Genomic DNA, 20,662 nt, shown 5'->3' on the forward strand with positions numbered 1-20,662 from the left:
ACAAACGTGAATGTAATGTGAATGAGAGGTAACCATGGTAACCTAAATGTGCCATCACCGCCATTTATCATCTTATCATTGTCGTATTTTTTAGGAACTTGCTCATAGGTTTGCGCTCTCATTTGGTGTGGACACAATGAAGTCTCAAGCTCGTGAATGTGTTGTAACTTTGCACAGGTTTGTTGTTTTTTAATTAAAAAGACGGTGTGAATCCTTTGATTTGTACTCACTGGTTGTTCCTCTGAAGACTTGCAGTACGTTTTTCGGTAGTTGAGTTGGCCATTAGTTGGCCAGTACTTATTACACTAATATCCAGATTGTTTAAGAGGCTGTCGCCCTTGTGTTGTATTCCTGGGAGAAACACTTTTCTTTCACAGAGCCTCTCCCCACCTAGGTGTATACTAAACGAATATCCTGCGAAATCGTGTGGAATATCGCCTGATAATAAGCCAACAAGGACTGTGGCCTCTAGCTAAAATCAAACCCTATACCGCTCAAGATTGTGCTGGTTAACTGTTAAATTATGCAACAAATTGCCAACGAAAAGCATTTTTCCCGCTGAAAAAAACTGAACACGTGGTATGCAGCGCTTTGCAAGACCTTGGACAAAAGTGGGAATTCAAAGTAATATTCCAATCATTTCATGTTATGGAGACAACCTGCCTAATGAGTGACTAAGCTGAAGATAGGTACATGTACGACTGTTAAATGAGTTTATTTATTTATTTATTTATTTACCGTATTTTCTCAAATAAACGCCCCCGGCGTTTATTTCAAACTTGGCTTTGTGAACCCGGCGTTTATTTGAAGCCGGCGTTTAATCGGGGCACGGCGTTTATTAACGGACTGCAATTTTCTGCCAATTTTTCAGATTGATTTATTGTTACCGATCTTCGAGACCAAGGGGCAGTTTGTCAAAGCGGGACGATTTTTTTCTTCGTTCTGTCCTGAAAAAGTGTCCCTGGGTATCCAAAGGTGATTATTTCCCAAAGGTGCACTATTACGGATTGGATAGTTTATGTTGCAATCGAGATTTGTGACAAACAGAATATATTAACTTGTTAGCTTGACCTCAAGTAAACGCCGGGACCTCGAATAAACGCCCCCGGCGTTTATTTAAAAACTAGCAATTTTGACCCGGCGTTTATACGAGGCCGGCGTTTAATCGGGGTCCGGCGTTTAATCGAGAAAATACGGTATTTATTTAGGGAAGGAATCAAGTACAGTCTTAGGAATGGAGACACTTCAGCTCGAAACGATACAGATGAGCCGCCAACAAATCTACAGTTCTTGGATGTTCTGAGTGAATTCACGTTCAAGCTGATCAGTCAGGACAAGTCTGGAAAAACTGGAGTGTAAGTGATAGGAGTGTCTACATCATAGTGCATGAAGGAACACAACTTAACGTGGTTTCTATCGACCCAGTAGAACTTCAGTTTTTAATTTGGTCCTTGTTCAATCTTGTTTAATTACGACATACACAGTTCCTTTTGTCGTTCTTATAGTGTAGTTCATCTCCATTTTTTTAATAATATGAAAACATTGGTTGGAGGTTTCATTTGATTTTCCATTACCATAGAAAATCAAATCAAATCCTTGCTACTGTAGCTCCGAGGGTTCTTCTCCGGTTTTCCTCCCTCCGCAAAAAACACTAACCACTTCCAAATTTCAATTCGATCGGGAATACACAGCCCCACAAGCTTATAGCTTTAATCCTAACTGTGTCTAAATAAAGTTAGTTAATTTATTAATTTACCGGTATTTACTTATAGATGTATATATGTAGTGTTACAGGCAGAGTGGCCTTATGACAAGTGTGTCAGTCACCATACGCTTACTTTGCGAACCAAACGAACCAAAGCTGCGAACAAAAATTAATTAGAAAACTAAATCTATCGGACTATGTAGAAAACAATAGTAACTGCTGTAAGCTCTGTAGCGCTTAGAAGATGTTGTAAATATTATTTTTTTGTTAATTTTTTTTAAAATAATTTTAGGCTTAGTATTATTAATAGTTTTTTAGGTATTTTAATTGGTGCCCCACACGCCCCACACATAGACACTGAAATAAAGTTTTTACTTTACTTACTTTACTTTACTTTACGTTCACCTCCGCTTGCTAAAGCAATCAGTAGGTTTGAGGTTGAAGCATGGCAACGATCTTTATTTTGTGGTCTTTGTCAGGGCACTTTACCCTGAAAGTCTCCCTCCAACCATGAGTATATATGGAGACCTGCAAATTATGAGGATGTTAGAAAAATGCTGGAAACTAGATACTTTCAGTTTAGGCTACGGGAATCAAGGTTACATGCACTTGCCAGCAGTGAAAGCCAAATGGCTCTCTAGTCCTTACAATTTGAACAGATGTCTTAAAAAGCTAGCAATATGCAACAGAGTAACTAGGAGACTAGCGTGAACTTTAATAATGTCTTGCAGTTTGGCATTTCTTGATGAACATGCAAAGGAAATGGTCAATAAGAAGGGAGGGCAGTGGAGTCCGCTGATAACGTACAGAAATGGCTTGGCTGGACAGGATGAAGAGGAAGAAGGTATGAAATATCAAAAAGATATGACTATAAGCGAGGGAAGAACGTGCAATGTAGTGTTCTGGCTTTGGAAACAGTGTAGTGTTCTTGGCAGCCGTTATTTGGGTCCGCACGTAACGCTTCTCCCACTTGGTCACGCAACGCTTCTCCCCACTTGGAGTCACGCAACACTCCTCCCCACTTGGTCACGCAACGTTTTCCCAAACTTGAAGTCACGCAACGTTTCTCTCCACTCCCAGTGTGACGGCTTACGACTCCAACTCCAACTCCGTCGCTAGCTATACAGTGTGGATGAGTAGTAAGGGTGCAAGTCTCAAAACAGTCCCCTCACTCTGCTATTTCAACTGCACTGTACTCTGGTCCCAGTGTGTTTTTTTGTGAGTGGTTGGAGAGAGCCTCTTTCTTCTTCTGGCGAGAAAAAAGCCATTTGTGGCAGTGGTAGAGAGAGAGTGTAGCAGCTCAAATTTGACAGAGAAAGGAGAAGAAAGAAAACCTCTGGGACCAGGATAAAGTTCATCTCCTCGGCAACGTAATGAAAATAGCCAGCTGGTCAGCCTCCAGTTAGCTGGGATTCTTTAAAAAAAATTTTTTTAGAAGAAATATTCGTTTCTGCTGTTCAACAGGCTTGCTTGGTTCTTTACTGAACTACATGTTAAGTTTATGGCAACCATGATCGTATAAGAATTTTTGTTTACAAAAAATCGGAATACTATAGTGTAAACAGTGCTGCAAAGAAAATTAAATGTGCGGCGAGCTAGCATTTGCAAGTTCATTCTCTAGTAGTCACTTCAACTTACAGGCATTAAACAAGACATGTCATAGAAATGTCCAGTGCACACCCTTTCGTGGGTGACGGCTCCCTCTTTTCTCCTCCTTTGCTCCTCTGTGGTTGATGTTTTCAATTCGTTTTGCTTTTATTTTGTAGTACAGCAGAAAGGAAGTCGGGCAAAAAGAAAACTGCCCTTGGAAGGTAAACTTAACAAGTCATTAAAAGTTGCTGTCAAACGTGTATTGGATTTTGGATTTTGTCACTCAATATTGCAACGCGGATGATCCACAGATGATGGTGTTTGGCTCTATAGTTTTTGACTGTCTTTAGAACACTGCCTTCCCAAACGCTGTCTAATTGTCGGTGTAATAATACTACGAGTTGCGAATGAAGTCTCTCATGTTTCGACCAATTATCTTTCCAAAATTCTGTCGATCATTAAAGGAACCTTGTCAGCCTCCGCCATTTTCGATGCCATCGGAATTATACGGTTTTCGAGCTTTTTGGGAAAGGGGGAAAAAAGGGGAAAAAAAGAAAAAAAAAAACCCCCCCCCGAAAACTGTTTGGTGAAGAGAAATTTTATTGCATTGCTCTAAGTTGTACATGTATTACTAGAACTCTGGTTACTTACCTTTAGCGGTTTTACAGAGACATCTTCCGTTTAGACACGCTCCGCGTAAAAGTTAATACCAAAACGCTCGTATGTAAACAAAAACAAAGGCATGGCTGACTAGGGTCCTTTAGAAGAATCAGATTATGCATGACATACAAGGTCAACTGACTGTTTTGTAAAGGGCCTTGTCATCCATTGTCATAATCTGTTTGACCTGGTTTTGTTTCACTTCATGTTTTGTATTAATTTTGAAGGAGATGAAAGTAAAGAGGGAGAATGGCTTTCAAAGCAAACACGAGTGGCGCAGGTCAAGAAGAAAAAACAACAAAAACCAAGGGCGCCTCGAGGACGGCCTCCAAAGTCAACCACAACTACAGCTCAGCAGACCGAGGCTCCGACAGCAATACCTGTTAAACCAGCTAAACCTGCTGTTGCAGAGAAAGAGGCGAGTGATCATGATGATGATGATGACGACGTGATTTCGTCAGGATCTGGAGAATGGACTCAAGAGGAGCAGGAACCGCTGTCTTCTGTGAAGAAGAAAAAGCCACCTGGCGGCAAGGCTGGAGAAGAAGGGAGTGAGACGCCTGTGACTGAGAAACGGGAACAACAGAAAAGAAAGCGCGAGGAATCCGCACAGTCTGATGAAGAAGAAGACGAGGAACATGATGACGATGATCAGGATTTTGAAAGGTAGCATTTAACAACAACAACACTTTATTTTACACAATCATGTTATTTACAATGTCTTTCACCTCCCGCAATTAGCCTAGCTATTCGAGGCGGGTGGCGAAGAAGAAAAATAATGAAGAAAAATAAAACTTTACAAAATATTAATAACTCATCTTCATTAAAGAAAAGAAAAGAATGATAATACAAAAAAGATTATACAGTAAAAACCCGCGTATAAGAACCTATCATTTAAGAACCTGTTAGGCTAAAATTTCATTATTATTATTTCTTGAACAAAAGATAAGAACCTAATTAAGAACCTAGTTAGCCTAATTTTACACTAAATACCATTTATATAAGAACTTGTTTAGGCTAACTTGAAAAAACCTAGGTTCTTATACGCGGGTTTTTAATGTAGTTAATAACAATAGTAATAAAACTGAAGCAATAACAATGAGTATAAACCTATTAGTTTTAAACGGGTAAATTATTTACCAATGTACCATATTCAGTTTTCATTGCCTTTTTGTGCAAATTTGTCACTAAAACAATGATTTCTTATATTTGTATCCAACCTGCTTTGCTGTTTGACATAAGCCCTTCCCTGAGCCCCAAGGTCTCAAAAGGAAACAACCTGTCTGTCGCAAAGAAACAAAAAACACTGGACCACATGCTAACAGTTTTCATTCTTTAAGAGTTCCCTTTCTCGCGAGTACTTTGAAAACGAAATTAAGGTCATTGAAATTAACGCTCCACTTAATTAACGGTGCGGAAATTAACGTTAACAAAAAATTAACGCGACTTAAATTAACGCGAACTTTTGAAATTCGCGTTAATTTCATGACGCGTTAATTTCCTATAATAAGGTACCGTAATGATTCCATTTAGCGCCCGGGGCGCTTATTTACTTTTGGCACCTCAAGGGAGGGCGCTTATTCGAGACAGGGCGCTTATTCGGGACAGGGCGCTTATTTAATTTTTCGAAAAACAACCAAATGTTTAAAACAAAACTTTAATAAATATTAGCAAATTGTTGAAAGTTCAGTTACCTTTAAAAGAAACTTTTGAGAAACAACCAGCTGTTCAAAACATAACTTAAATCGATATTGAAATAACAAACAATAACAGAAACTGTAACTGTAACAAATTGTTAAATGTTCAGTTATTTTTAACAGAATTGTTCATTTTAGCAGTAAATATATACACGTACGGTACGGTAAATGTTCACGAGTTTATCTATTCGACGTCGATGACTTCAGTAGGTGTAGTTATCCACAATAGGGGCGGCACTTATTAGAATAGGGGCGCTTATAAGAAGGGAAGTACTGAGTAGAATGGGGGCGCTTATTAACAAAAACACATTCGAACAGGGGCGCTTATTCGGAAGGGGGGGCTTATTGGAAGGAGGGCGCTTAATCGAATCATTACGATACTAGGTTCTGAAAAAGTTGTACTGAGTGTCTTGAAAAATGTTTTGACTGACAATGTGCTTTCTTTTTCTCCTATTGCTTGTAGCCTTCCCTTATCATCACAAAGATCTTGGTTATCAAGTCAAAAAGCGCGCCAGGACAGCAAAAAGGCTCGTATAAGCTACAGTAAAAAGGACACATCAGGCATCGGGTATGTACCCATATGACAAGAGGAAAGACATTTCCTTTGTTAATTTGACACGAAATAAACACGATGTCGTTAAATCGCAAAACAATAAGGCAATATTGTTTTATGGGGGGCTTTCTTGTTTGTTTGTTTTTTTGTTTAGTGTTTCAAATGAAATTAATTAACGTGGAATATGCAAGTCGGACAATGACTTTTTTCTTGAACTGCATGGCATTGTGTATGAAATAGAAATGCAGTTGAATCCCGATTACTCGAACCTTCAAGGGAAATTGCTGGGCGGGGGGGGGGGGGGGGGTACTCCCTATAATGGCCTATACGGGGAGGCTCCGCCCGAAAAGGGGTACCTTTTTCAGGCTTCAGGTATATAAAAGGAGAGGGATTTTACAAGTTTAGGTGTATGAAAGGGTAGGAAATTCTGTCATTAATATATTTAAAAAGGCCTTTACATTAAATATTTCGAACAGACGCAATTTTTGGCTGTATCGTCTTAATTTATTAAGCGCTACATAAAAACTGTCAAGAAAACGTCCTTGTGTCGTGTATAAAAGGTATACGAAAGGGGTGCTTTTTCTGTCAAAATGGTATATAAAAGGGTAAGGGGTTGGACCTCGGGGCGTAGCCTCCCCGTATAAAAACTTTTTGAGTTCTCCCCCCCCCCCCCCCACCGGAGAAATTGAATAAGGTTCGAGCTATCGGAATTCAATTATGTTTCCTAATTTTCTTAAGGAATTGTTGCTTATATCTTAGTTGTGAACGAGAACATACAAGCTTGAGTTTATGTCTGGTCATTTAATAACCAATGCGTAATGAACTCTTCAATTCATTAGACAATAACAATGCGCGTTTGTTTTGAGCTGTAACAGTATTTTCATTAGAAACTTACTTGTTAATGTATGCCACGATATAACGCATTTCTAGCTGAATCAAAGTAACGTTTGCCTTTTAATCAACATTTACAGCCGTACAAGTCTTGAAGATATCGAGGACGAAGAGGAGATTGAAGAATATGAAAGCGATGATAACACAGACATTGAAAAGAAGGTAAACGCGTTATACCAAGGTAGTATTTACACTCGTTGACCAGGCGCCTTCTGTTTAGTCGCTGTTTAGTTCTGCAAATCAGTGATTTTGGCATTTTGGCTAATGAAACTATATTCTGGTTAAAAAAAACATTTGACCACTGAGTAAGGGCTAAGCCCTAAGAACTGACACTAATACTAAACATTGTTCTCACATTATTACACACTGAACCAAGTGCCAGGCAGACTACGAAACTATTTATTCTTCGAACGAAAGTATAATCTGCTCTGATAACTAAATTGAACCGGGGCAATCTAGAGGAAAATCATAAATTTCTTTCAGTGGGAAATTATAGATAACTACATTGTAAAATGTCTCATGATGCCTTGCATCAGCCTGAGACAAAATAAATGAAAGGTTTCTTTTCAAGGATAAACAACCACCTTCCCCCCCTCCCCCCCCCCCCAAAAAAAAAAAGAAACAAAGAAGAAAGAAAAGAAACAAAATCTTCTAGTCCTACTAAGTTGACCCCTGGACTGGAAAAATGACCTGGTAAGAGAACAAAAATGCGGCCCAGTGGAAACGTGCATAATACGATTTTGTTTTCTTATTTCGTCAGAAGACACCAATACGAGTCAGACGAGAGAGGAAAGAGCTGCCTGAAGCTTTCTTTGGTGACTCACAAGAAGAAAAGGAAACGGTAAGAACTAAAACAGGGGAACTGAAAAAACTTTTGCCGTCGTCGAGTTGATCTCGGCGAACGTGTCAGTGTCTTGCCTTGCCTGAAAGCTAAGTCACGCTTTGAAGTTTGCATTGATTGGAAGTAGAGAGGGAAAGAAAGCCTGTTTGGCAGCTTATTAAATTTGTAACATGATTCATATATTTTTGTGCTTTTTGTTACAGGAAGATGATTCTCCATTGGAAACAGTTTTCTAAAATCTTTCAAGTATCACGCCTTAGAAGGACACGCCCGCGCGAACTCATAGCTATTTTAATATTTATAAACGTTACATTTGTACAGACCGTATTACTATTCTATGACCCTTTTATTCACTTCTAGAGAAAATAACTTTTACCCTATTCTCGGGATTTAGTTGAATGTTGCTTTTAGTGGAGGCTATTAAAACGTGTGGAATATTTTGATATCCAATTAAGTGACACAAAACTGTCCTTAATGTTGTCAGTCTCTGCAAAACGTTCCATTGCAGGCTGGTTCATTTTAATGCCGGAAATTGCCTACTTCAGTTGAAAGTGAATGTAATTGTTTGATTCCTAGAGTTTCCCAACTGAAAGGGTTTTAAGTGTTAGCTCAAAGAACGCTATATTAAAGTTTATTTTTTACGAGGCGTATTGTTTCCTCAGTGTTATTGCCTACAACAGCTCTGTTTAAGGAGCTCAATGCTACGTTGCTTTTGCGATGCAGAAAATTATCTTAAACACAAGTAAACCGGGTAATGGTTATTCTATGATTCTAATAATTGTCCTTCAGTAAATAAAACGGTTCTTCCTGTGGAGCGAAATAAGACTTCTTGGACGGTTTAGCGTGTAGTAACCCTTTATATTATAGCTAGTCGTACTGTAGATAAACAAATAATGGGCGAGAGAAAATATATCCCATGGCGAATAGCCCTATTTGGTCATTTATTTTGCGTGATTGTCAGACCGTTATAAGCCCCCCCCCCCCCCCCCCCAACCCTCACGGATAAAAGCTGCCCCAGTTATAAGCCCATCCAAAAGCTCCCACTAAGATGTAGAAGCCCAAGGCTTAGAGTCGGCATTTGGAGGTATTTTTCCAGTGAATAATGAAGGTGAAATGTTCAAAATGACACGAGCATGGGACAAAGAAAAAAATCTGAGTCCCCGACGGGAATCGAACCCATGGCCTCCCAGATACTGGTTGGGCGCTCTAACCAACTGAGCTATGAGAGACTCGTGGTGAACTGGAACATTTCATCTTCATCATTAATCACCGAGCTTAGTAAAATTTACCCTTTTTATTATTTTCCAGTGTAGTGTTAATAGTCTTATTTCCCCATCATTAATACTAAAAACACACTTCAGCATTGCATTCTAACAAAATGACCTTTATTGTTACTGTGATATCAATTTATAAAACATCTTTTCCGATTTTAAATGTAAAGCAAAGTACCATGACTAAGTACTAAAAAATTTAGCTACTGTTCTCTTACAAATTAAAAGAATTTTATGTTATAGATATGGATATAGCATTTAGAACGAAAAAAAAAAAACAGATTTGGTACTAGAAATCGGCTATTAAATGACGAAATGAACCCGGCACCTAGCAGGTTTTGATTGTCTCTGAATATTTGAGAAGTTTTGCTATTTATATTATACAGTAGGCAGTGAAATTCGCCACTTCTTCAGTGTTTGCTTCTAAGCTGCTGGCAAACCACTCTAATTATATGCCCAGGTGCGTCAAATGAAATCATACAAGTAATAATACAATTAAAACACCTTGCTTCGGCTAGACCTTTTTTAAAACGTTTATGATAATGTATGATATAACGTTTGCTACAAAACTGTCATTGACTCACTTACTCTGCAGCTCTTGACTATTTCCACTAAGACCAACATAGAGAACAAATCAAACGAGTCGGTCCATCCACGTACATCGATAGTAACACTGATAAAAATACAGTCAAAAAGACTAAGAAAACTATTCTGGAAATTCCATTGATTTTCCTCACTTAAACACCTATTAGTACACTACAGTATGTATCGTTACAGTCTCTTTAACGAATATGTAGAGACCGTTTTCCTTTACATCTCAATATGATATGTGTATTTACAGTCTCTTTTAATTATGTACCAAATAGACATCAAGGTCAATATCCAGCACTAGGGTCGCTTGTTCTCACTGTATTCTTTGCGTATACAGTTGGTACATTCTGCACCTAAGAGGCAAATATAAAAAAAAAATATCTCAATAAATAGGCCATTTCTAATAATATTCAGAACGAAAGTCAATTTTTCTGCATTAAGAAAATCATTCCGTAAAAGTGTCCATACGCCAAAGTTACGTATTACGATATTAAATAAAAATTGTAATGCCTTTTTCGTACAAAGAACTGTCCATGTTTTATGGTCGTTCAGTACTTTTAATTTGCTTTTATATGACGTCACATCGCACAAAACACGTGCAAGTGCAATGGTATTTACCCGGGCGTTTCTAGCGAACTTTAAAAGATCTTCTTAGTTTGCTCTCAAAACGGAATGCTCTTTCATTTCACAAACGATAGTGGCTAAAGAACAAATATTTCATTTTAGAATTTCTGTGGTATTTGAATTGATCACTATACATGGTTCTACTTACAGTGAAGGACATTCACTCGCTTCCACCAAATTCCAGCGTAACGTCGTCTCCAATCAGGACAAACGGTGCCCAGTACTTCACCTCATTGAAGTCGTCAGATTCTCTCATACATTTCATGGCTTGGTTCAGGGATTCGCTGGCACTTTTTCCTTTTGCCAGGTGTGAGTAGAAACTTCTCATGAACTCCAGAGTGGCCTCGTCGTCAATGGCCCACAGGGACACCAGGACAGAACGAGCACCGGCACCTAAAAACGCTCGTGCAATGCCAACCACCCCCTCAGCCTTAATCTCCCCACGACCACTATGACAGCAACTTAACACAACCAGCCTTGCTCGAATTTGAACACTCATGACATCTTTCATTGTTAAAAGGAAGTCTTCCTCGACAGGAATCTGGGATGTTCGTGTAGTGTTGGGTGCCAAGACAATTTTTCCTGTTTTCATACCATGTGCCGCTATGTGTACTAAAGCAACCGAGGATAGTCGTCTCAACACTTCATCCTTTGTTCCTTGTCTTCCGATGAGTGGTTCGGTATTTAATATTCCTCCAATCATCTCTACTTCTTCTTTGGCGCATGGCAGCTGTCCCAGTATTTGCCCTTGAAAAACAACCTCTTGTACCCACGGGTCACCCACTAGAAGCGCCCCTGTCTTACTGTGGTAACCATCTGGACATTCTGTGATCAGTTTTAAACTGGTCAAGGATGGAATCATGCGGATTCTACAAAACTCACACAGGTTCCTTGAATTAGGGTCCACGAATGCAGCGTACGGGGCCAAACACAACGGACCTTCGGGAACCAATATAAGTTCGTTGCCATTAATCAAGTCGGCAATAGGGCCGATAATGACGTCATAAAATGTTCTTAAAGCATTTTCAGGCAGGCCAACAGGATTGGGTTGTGTCTGAGGAGACCTCTCATTTGCCAAGTTATCCAGTGAGCGATCCTCACATTTTACACCAGCTCTTACACCAATTTCCTTATAAGCAGTCGCCACTAAAGACTTTAAGAAGTTGTTCAAATCCAGTGAACTGCTATTACTGACTTCCTTTCTCCTTAGTTGCACATCCTTTCCGTTTTGAACAATCCAGAAAACAATTTCTCTTTCATCAATTGCTATAAAAACGACAGTCGACGGGAGGAAACTAAATGAGTCGTATGCACTTTCATCCTGTGTATTGGACTGATGGTAAGCCGTATCAAGCCCATAGTTCAATTCCATCAGATCATTCAAAGCTTGGGCGCGTCCTTGTTCAGCAGCAGATAGAGCCTCAACTACTTTGCCTTGTTTTAATGATAGACGCCACAAACGTGTGTATGCATGCGCACATTCATTCAAGTCGCGGTAGCTAATTTTCCACTCATCTTTACCTTTCAGGTGACGTCTTACATTATTGAACATAGTCACACTCGAATGATAGCAATCAAGAGCCCTGAGTGGAGATCCCTGCCATTCAAAGCTCCAACCTAGACAATAAAATGATGTGGCTATGCCCGCTTTGTCTCCCACTTGTTGCTTAGTTTTTAGATCACGTTCATGGAAGTCAATTGCCGTTTTGTAATCCCCCAGACTTTGAGAAGTGTAACCAAGAGTACCATACGCCCTTCCTTCCCCGACTTTGTCTCCCACTTCTATGGCAATTTTTAGACAACGTGCGTGGTAGTTGATGGCTGTTTTGAAATCCCCCAGTCTTTGAAAAGAGTTTCCAAGTTTGCCATACGCCCTTCCTTCTTCATATTTGTCACCCACTTCTTTGGTAATTTTTAGACAAACTTCATTGTACTCGATCGCTGTTTTGAACTTTCCCAGACTGTGATAAACGTTGCCAAGATTACCATAAGCAGTTCCTTCTCCAGCTTTGTCTCCCACTTCTTTGGCAATTTTTAGATCACGTTCATAATAGTCCATCGCCGTTTCGAAACGACCCAGTCTATAATAAGCGTTGCCAAGATTGCAATACGTTTTTCCTTCTCCAGCTTTGTCTCCCACTTCTTTGGCAATTTCTAGATGACGTTCATGATAGTCGATTGCAGTTTTGAAGTCCCCCAGACTGTGATGAGCATTGCCAAGATCTCCATGTGCACTTCCTTCTTCGGCTTTGTTTCCCACTTCTTTGGCAATTTTAAGATGACGCTCATGGTAGTCAATGGCAGTTTTAATATCCCCCCGACTGTAATAAACATTTCCAAGATTACCATATACTCTTCCTTCTTCGGCTTTGTCTCCTACGTCTTTGGCAAAATCGAGAGCACGAACACTGTAGTCGATTGCTGTTTCGAAATCACCGAGACTGCAGTAGGCGTTGCCGAGGTTTCCATACGCCTTTCCTTCTCCAGCTTTGTCTCCTGCTTCTTTTTCAAATTTTAGATGACATTCATGATTTTGAATGGCTGCTTTGAAATCCCCCAAACTTTGATAAGCGTTGCCAAGATTACAATACGTACTTCCCTCGCCGACTTTATCTCCCACTTCTTTAGCTAACTTTTGATAACGTTCGTAGTAGCCGATTGCCTTTTTAAATTCCCCCAGACCTTCATAAGCGTTACCAAGACCTCCATACGCCCTTCCTTCTTCGGCTTTGTTTCTTACTTTTTTGGCAATGTTTAAATGAAGCTCATGGTAGTCTATGGCTCGTTTAAAATCACCCAGTCGATGATAAGAGTCGCCAAGACTACCATACGCCATCCCTTCTCCGGATTTGTCTCCGACTTCTTTGGCAAGTTTTAGATGATGTTCGTGGTAGTTGATGGCTGTTTTAAAATTCCCTAGTCTTTGGTAAGCACCACCAATACTAACATAAGCCTTTCCTTCCCCGGCTTTGTCTCCCACATCTTTGGCAATTTTTAAATGGAGTTCATGGTAGTCAATGGCTGACTTGATTTTCCCCAGATCTTGATAAGCATTACCAAGATTACAATACGCCTTTCCTTCTCCGGCCTTGTCTCCCGCGTGTTTGGCAATTTGAAGATGACGTTCATGGCAGTCGACGGCTGTTTTGAAATCCCCCAGAATTTCATAAGCGTTACCAAGAATTTCAAGGTAGTCCATTGCCATTTTGGGATATTCCAGACGGTGACAAGTAATATCAAAATTGCCAGGGGTGAGTTCAAGGTAGTTTTGTGTACTGTTGGAATCCCCGAGAACGTCATGGGAGCTGGTAACTTTATTGATATCTGCTACGTCTTTGGAAGCTTTTGGCAAAGAATCTTCACTTTCCTATCGAACAGAAACATATCTTTATTACTAACAAAATCATCAAGGTCCGCAAAAGCTATTATAAAAAAAACCATGTGCCGATTGTCTTCCATGTTATATAGCTAGGTTTAGCTAGCAGGTATTTTTAAATAAGAAAGAACAACTTTAAAACGTTACGAAAACGTAATGAAAATTAAACAAGAAGTTCCGGCCGATATAAAAGGGGCCTGGCCTGGCCTTTCCTTTGCACAGTAGTCAGTCAACCATCGAAGCGTAAACAATTGATAAACAACCGGCGTATGCTTACGACAGTTAGTGATAAAACTTAGGTAAGAATACTCTGTTGAAACATTAGAAAATTATGTCGTATTTATTTCTCAATGATATATTATTGTCTCATAAGATTTTCAAAAAATGTTTAAAATGGGGAACACGACACCACAGCGTGTCATGTCTGCAAAAGTATGAATTGCTGTAGCGCCAGAATTGTGTGAGATGTGTTTTACAGTGTTCTTTATAGAGTCGCATTTTTTGTAAACATTTCATCTATCGAAACCTGTAGCTAGGCTAGCAACATTTTTTTAATATTTTACCCTTGTCATGGTTCATCAATTCTTATAAATACCATCCCTTTTATCTCTCTAAATGTATATGTGGCAGGGTGATATGTCCCTATGCAAGATTAGTTATTAAAAGCACTATTTGCTTGTCTGTTGCAATCAAATAATAATTTTCTGTTCTTATAGAACACTCAACAAATTACTGGATTCTGATTGGACAGAGCAGTACAACTAATCCCAAATTGTACTTCTTAAGCGAACCTGTTACTTTTCTTCCCGAAGTTGACCCGAAGTCTTCTGAAAATTTTCAAAGTCTTACGAAGTTTACCCGAAGACTTTCAATGATTTCCGATGTTAATCCAAAGACTTTTGGAGTTGAACCGAAGTCTTCCGAAGATTTTACGATGTTGACTGGAAGGCTAAAGAAGATACCCAAAGTATTCTAAAGACGAAACGAGGGGTTATAAGGCTCGTTCAATTTTGACAACTTTCAAAACATTCCTCGAGGTCGGCGCTTTCCTATACTAAAATCCTGTTCGATATTTGATGTAAAGTATTTTTTGACACAGGGAAAAACATTTATTTTGAGGTTAAAAATGAAAATTGAAAAAAAAGAAAACGTGCTTAATATGGTTTGATTTTCCCATTAAAGCCATTAAATTATTTTCTTGCAACAGTACTCTTTTTCATGTAAATACTTACTTGGCCTTCCTCAGAGTGAGTAACAGACATGTCTTTAATTTTCTGTTGCTTTGTTTGTTGTGGTGAATTTAGTTTCTCAATACTCCTGGTCCGTAAATCAACTAATTTACTTCGCGTCTCCTCAATCTTCTAAGGGTCAAGGCACGTGACATATTGTTTGAAATAAAAGTAGCCCTAAAGACAGGTCGTGATGACATAAAGTAAATTCATTGTTAATTGACTAATTTTAAGAAATGTAGAAATGAATTTTTATCGTCTTTAGCATTTTTCGACTCAACGAGAAGTAACTTCTCCGCCTTGTATAGAATTGATCAAAAGATCTGTAGTCTAAATGTCGGCCGTCAAGAAGCTATTTCGTATACGTAAAGCTGTAGTTCATGCAAGAATTCTATGTACGTAGCTATTTTCTGCAATTAGCAAAAATATAAGAATTGAATGGGAATTTTAGGGATAAACTTCAGGACCTAAAAGGGGGCAGATGTTAAAGAAATCTGTTACAAAAGACGGCTCGAAGAGCTTATTTGTTCATAGGGGCTTCCTAAATTACTTTTTTTTTATTTTTTTACGACCTCGATTAGGGACGGGCTATAACTTTTTCTGGAGGGGAAGCGGGGTTATGAAAAATACTAAAAAATTGTTTGAAGGGCTCAAAAAGACAAAATAAATTGCTTGCAAACACCATACGTATAAAAAAATAGTTTGAATTTCGAAAGAAAATGTTTGCAGAGGTGCATAAATTCAAACAAAAGGTTGCAGATGAAAATTTTTCATCCCCCTCAAAAACGTATTCCACTTCGAAGCCTTTTAGGATAAAAGGTCAACCTGCCTTATACAAATAATTTTAAAGAATATGACAGTGGAGCCTCAGGAAATTGTTGATTACTGACAGCAATAAGACAGAGTACATGTATAACCTTTTGTAGTTTCCACTTCAAGAAGAAGAATTCCACGTTGGAAACGACAAAGATATTTCTTAGAAGGAGTTTGATTCGGAGAAATTTACTTCAAAAACACCAGAGGATAGCCTTGGGTTGGATTTATGGAGCTTACCTGGTGGTAGGTTATTAGTGAAAGTGTGATGGCAAGATGGGATCAGTGAAGACAGATCAGCAGCTGTTGTCAATGTATTGGGGTGCGTAGCTTAAGTATAATAGATGCTCTAAGGAAAGCACGGCTTTTTGTTAGTTTTGAAGTAGACTACTATTCACAAGAACCCTGACAGGTAATATGACTTTTCTCATCTATCAATGGCAAGGGATGTTAAAAAATGTTATAAAAGGATACTGCCAACCCCTTATCACACCAGGCTATGGCTTCTTTATAAAGCTGTAGCTTCACACAGGCACTGGCGCCTACAAAAGGAAACAAAGGTTAGATATAAGTATTATATTTACCTACATTGTGAAAGAAAAATCATTCAAACACTGTTAAAGTAACAAACAAATTAAAGAGTAATAAGTGAGAACACGAAAGCCACTTGAGCAAACTGTTCAGCACAGACTTTGCTTTCAAATATGGCCAGGACTTGTTCACGCTTTTCACAATTGGCATCTGGGCTCAGCAGCCTTTATAACATCAGTCCCTAGCTGTTTGATCAGCCCTGCGTTTAAAGTTTGTGTGAGCAAGGGAAGGCTTTCAAGCAATGACCCTGGGCTCTCCCAAACCCCACGGGGGGAGGGGAGAGTGAGGCCAAGGAACTTGCAACTGGCTGTTCCCTGGCTAAGTTCTGTTTAAACAGGAAAGACAACGACATTTGCCCAAGGTAAATTCATGTTTGCTAATAAAGCCCTGTGAACTTAAGCTTTGAAGTCGGCAAAACGCAACCGTTCGCCAAGAACGTACCTCTTTCTATGGCTTTAATGTAAGTAGGTTCCAACTTAACTGCGGCTGTTGCATCACTAAGTGCCTCCTGGTAATTTCCTAGAAACAAATGATAAAAGTTACACGCCATTTTGTGTACAGAAACACAAGCAGTGGGACAAAAACTTAGTGCTAAGATAAGTACCAAGGTCTTCGCCAGGTTACTTAACAATGTTTTGGCAAGGAGGCAGTGAAAATTGGTAAATGCTCACCGATACGAAGCCTGGAGCTGACTTTGGTTGGGTATTTCAAATAAACTTAGCTCAACGAATTTAACAAACTAGATTGAAAGAAAGGGGGACTAATTAACATAATTATAATATAGTAAAAGAATAAATTCATGTTAGTAAAAATCAAAGAAATCCTGGCTACGGTCCAAAAATTGATTTTACTTATACTTTGTTAGTTTGTTGCGCTTTAAGTAGATAACTGCAGAATACCGGCTTAGTTTTTTTTTGGAAATATCCAGACCGAAATCCGTAAAAAACGGTAATCGTTCCGGGAGCTAAAGATTTCTGTTCGCGAGAACCAGAAATGTTGCACTTTTTGGCTTGTCTTTTTTCAGTAAAGACATTGTGGACATGTTCATCATGGACAAATTTAGGCCGGAGTAATTAGATAGATTTTTCACATTTAAAATAGAAGTCAAAGATACTCCATATATCCAGCGGCACAAAAACATAACCATTAATGTCTCGTCTGACGTTAAATAAATCTTGTTCTTTTTCTTTTCTTGTGTATGTGCCTATGCTTATGTTTGTGCTTGTACGTGAGAAAAGCAAAAGCACAAGATTTGGCTGTTAATCATCTTACCCAAATAGAAATTAGCTGTAGCCCTGTTACTGTACAGTTTGGCATTCAGTTCATCATCTTTGCAATTCACTTGAAGTCCTTCCGTGTAGAAGTATACGGCATTACTAAGTTCTCTTTTTCTGTATTCATTGTTACCTTCTTCGCGGTACACGTTTGCAATCGCTGAAATAAGATTGAAACGGCAGTAGATTAAATTTCACGAGGATGTGCACGTAAATTAGTAAATGAATTCGCTTCTCTTGAATTGCAAGGCTATAGCCAGAAGCTTGAAATGTTTATTTATTGCAAGGACGTACCACTTTGATATATCAATTTGAAGGGCAAATAAAATAAAAATTAAATTACCATCAAATAATTATATTTGCGATGTTATAAAGTTATTTGCATGTAGTTTATTTTCCATACCTTTTAAAGTTTCATCGTCAAACTCCAATTTTGCTTTAGATGACGCGATCTGACCTTCTGCCATGACTGGTAAAAAAAAGAAAAAAGACGTGTTTCGAGAAAGATATTTACCATTTCAAATTTCGGTTTTGATGGCCATCTCATGTTTGTTTTCAACTTGTAAAAAGACAAAAATAACTTCCGATAACAATCACCGAGGAATCAATTGTTGTCGATTTCTAGCCAGGTTTTAGAAGAGTTGTAGACTGTCAGCGAGGGCCATTTTTGGCGTGTCCGGGAAATTTTATCCGGCAACTGGCCGGGAACGCATTTAAGATTCCTGGTGATTTTATGTGGAATTTTAAAGGGCTGTTCACATGATACCGGAATGATTTTCATTCCACAACGACTTCATTCTCTTTCCATCTCTATTTCTCTGCATCTGTTTACATGATACCGAGACGAAATTTCATTCCCGTGCAAGACATTCCAAAAAGAGTTCATTCCGAATTAAATTTTCGTTCCGGTATGACTTCTCCTTCTGTTATTATGTAAACTGAAAAAGAACTCAGTTCCGAGATGAAACCGCAAACCGTTCCAGTCTGGGGTGAGTGACGCATGCGTATCGTTTTTAACATGGTGGACAACGAAGGCGCAGCAGGTGATATTAAAAGCTGAGCAGGTCGCTTTGTGAACGCAGAACGAACTTCGATGTTATAAAGTGTAGCCAGACTATCGGTCATTCGAAAGAATAATGTTACTCAAAGCCATGTCAAAAAGAAAGTAGGTAGTCGGAGACCGACAGAACACACAGACAGCGCGACAAAAAGCACAAGTTTGTGCTACGTGCAAGGTAAAATTTTAAAAATATTCGCTTTTCATCCCACCTAAATGGACAAGTGTGCGCGCGGTAGGTGGGATGAATAGCGAATATTTCATTTAACCTTGCACATAGCACAAAATTGTGCTGTGGTTTCCGACTACCTACTTTCTTTTTGCAATGGCTTTGAGTAACATTATTCTTTCGAATGACCGATAGTCTGGCTACACTGCTTCGCTACTTGTGCGTCGGCTGATGCGACGTCTGTATTAGCATAGAAACTTAAGAGGCTTAAACAGGAAAATGTGCAGCGAGTTGCATTGCACGATTGTCTTTTTAGTGACTTGTGAATAAGGTTTAAACAACAACTTACCTTTTTTTTAATCCTTTTCCTTTTCTTTGTCAGTGATGTTATAGCTATTAACCCTACAAGGAACAAATGTCTTTTTATGGTTGAAACTCTCAGTGCAGAAATTATGTAAATAGAAAATGTCACGAGACGTTTAGGGGGTTCCCCGAAGAAACGGCAAAATTGGATATTTATTTTGATAAAACTGCTTTCCCTGAAAACAAGAAAATATAAAATTGAATTATCGCACTGAAAATCAACTGTTATGGTCTGATCAATTGTATCAGTTTTTTCCATTACAGCTCAAAACACACACAGAAATCGTAATTAACCTCATATATATAACAGAGAACATTTGTGAAATCAAAAAAATGTATGGAAAATTTAGGGTAAATTTGCAGTACTTAAATATTAACTACTTCACCGCTGTCAGGTACCAGCACATGTTTACAGCATAATTTTGTGATTGGCTATTCTTCTAGATAACACCCGACGGGGACAAGAACGTTATTTTTGTACGGGCCACTTGGGACACTTGGCTAGACCTACTACTGCACCCCGTAAGGATAAAATTGTCCCTTTATTGTCTTTGGTCCGCACGTAAATTATCTCATACGCGGGGTCAAAAATGTGATGTCAACATTGGAACGTTCCTTGTCGGGACAGGAAGTTTTGAGTAAAAACGAAACAAAAAAGAAAACAATTTTCTTATAGTGGAAATGTATGGACTACTTGCAATTGCCTCTGCGTAAAAAAAAAATTGAACGCGATTTAGCCAACATCGATCTGCAGACACTGCAGACAAACTTCCACCTGGTCGATTTATTCGCGCGAAATTAATACACTTGCGGACCAGAGATAATAAAGGGACAATTTTGTCCTCGCGGGGTAGAAGGGATACCCAAATTGCCGATATTATTATGCCCAGTGCTGGCCGGGAAAAAGTTGTTACTGTAAAAAGGATGGCAAGTTTTATCGTCTTTTAACATATCGGATCTTGTTGGGCCGCGGTCTTGTAGGTAGATCTTATGGTGTTGTCGAGTTTGAAATCATCCTCTGTTGATTACAGTATTCTCCAGTAAAGAAGAAGATGTGGTTGATTCTACACTGATCGGAACTGATCCTGAGCTATTTTGATATTTATAAATGTTGCATTTGTTCAGACAGTTTTACTATTCCATGAACCTTTATTCACTGCCAAAGGAAGGAAGTAAATTGCTTTTCTCGGGATTCGACTGAACGTTGCTTTTAGGGAGGCTATTTAAGCGTGGAAAATTAAGTGACATAAAACTGTCCTTAATGTTGTCAGTCTCCGCAAAATTTTCCATTGCAGGCCGCGTCAGTTCAATACTGCCGTGAAAATTGCCTACTTCAGTTGAAAATTTATGCAGTTGTTTGATTCCTA

The 20,662-nt window shown here is 38.9% G+C and overlaps 3 protein-coding genes across 6 annotated transcripts in view; 1 reads left to right on the forward strand and 2 right to left on the reverse strand.

The window, feature by feature from the left end:
* Nucleotides 1–8,583, forward strand: part of LOC144662370 (cohesin subunit SA-2-like) — a 37,939-nt gene extending 29,356 nt beyond the window's left edge. For 2 of the 3 annotated variants that reach the window (XM_078523161.1, XM_078523160.1), the window contains exons 34-42: nt 95–177; nt 1,209–1,355; nt 2,437–2,549; nt 3,472–3,516; nt 4,183–4,621; nt 6,116–6,220; nt 7,177–7,258; nt 7,857–7,937; nt 8,141–8,583. In XM_078523161.1, the coding sequence (XP_078379287.1) occupies nt 95–177; nt 1,209–1,355; nt 2,437–2,549; nt 3,472–3,516; nt 4,183–4,621; nt 6,116–6,220; nt 7,177–7,258; nt 7,857–7,937; nt 8,141–8,173 (1,128 nt within the window). In that variant the 3' untranslated portion in view covers nt 8,174–8,583. The remainder of the gene's footprint in view (nt 1–94; nt 178–1,208; nt 1,356–2,436; nt 2,550–3,471; nt 3,517–4,182; nt 4,622–6,115; nt 6,221–7,176; nt 7,259–7,856; nt 7,938–8,140) is intronic. The other variant, XM_078523162.1, reaches the window with a different exon arrangement.
* A 723-nt stretch (nt 8,584–9,306) lies between these two features.
* Nucleotides 9,307–20,662, reverse strand: part of LOC144662373 (uncharacterized) — a 31,456-nt gene continuing 20,100 nt past the window's right edge. For both annotated transcript variants that reach the window (XM_078523166.1, XM_078523167.1), the window contains exon 9: nt 9,307–10,138. The gene's annotated coding sequence lies outside the window, so the exon portion shown is untranslated. The remainder of the gene's footprint in view (nt 10,139–20,662) is intronic.
* On the reverse strand, nt 10,018–18,246 carry LOC144662372 (uncharacterized). Its single transcript, XM_078523164.1, has 7 exons — nt 18,110–18,246; nt 17,705–17,866; nt 16,874–16,951; nt 16,316–16,383; nt 15,032–15,157; nt 10,572–13,790; nt 10,018–10,152 (listed from the first exon to the last, which is right to left on the reverse strand). Exons 1-6 carry the CDS (start codon nt 18,171–18,173, stop codon nt 10,584–10,586), a joined length of 3,705 nt encoding a protein of 1,234 aa, XP_078379290.1. The 5' UTR covers nt 18,174–18,246; the 3' UTR covers nt 10,018–10,152; nt 10,572–10,583.

The sequence above is a fragment of the Oculina patagonica genome, chromosome 8 (genome assembly GCF_052425735.1).
Source record: "Oculina patagonica isolate OP01 chromosome 8, crgOcupat, whole genome shotgun sequence".
Lineage (NCBI taxonomy): Eukaryota > Metazoa > Cnidaria > Anthozoa > Scleractinia > Oculinidae > Oculina > Oculina patagonica.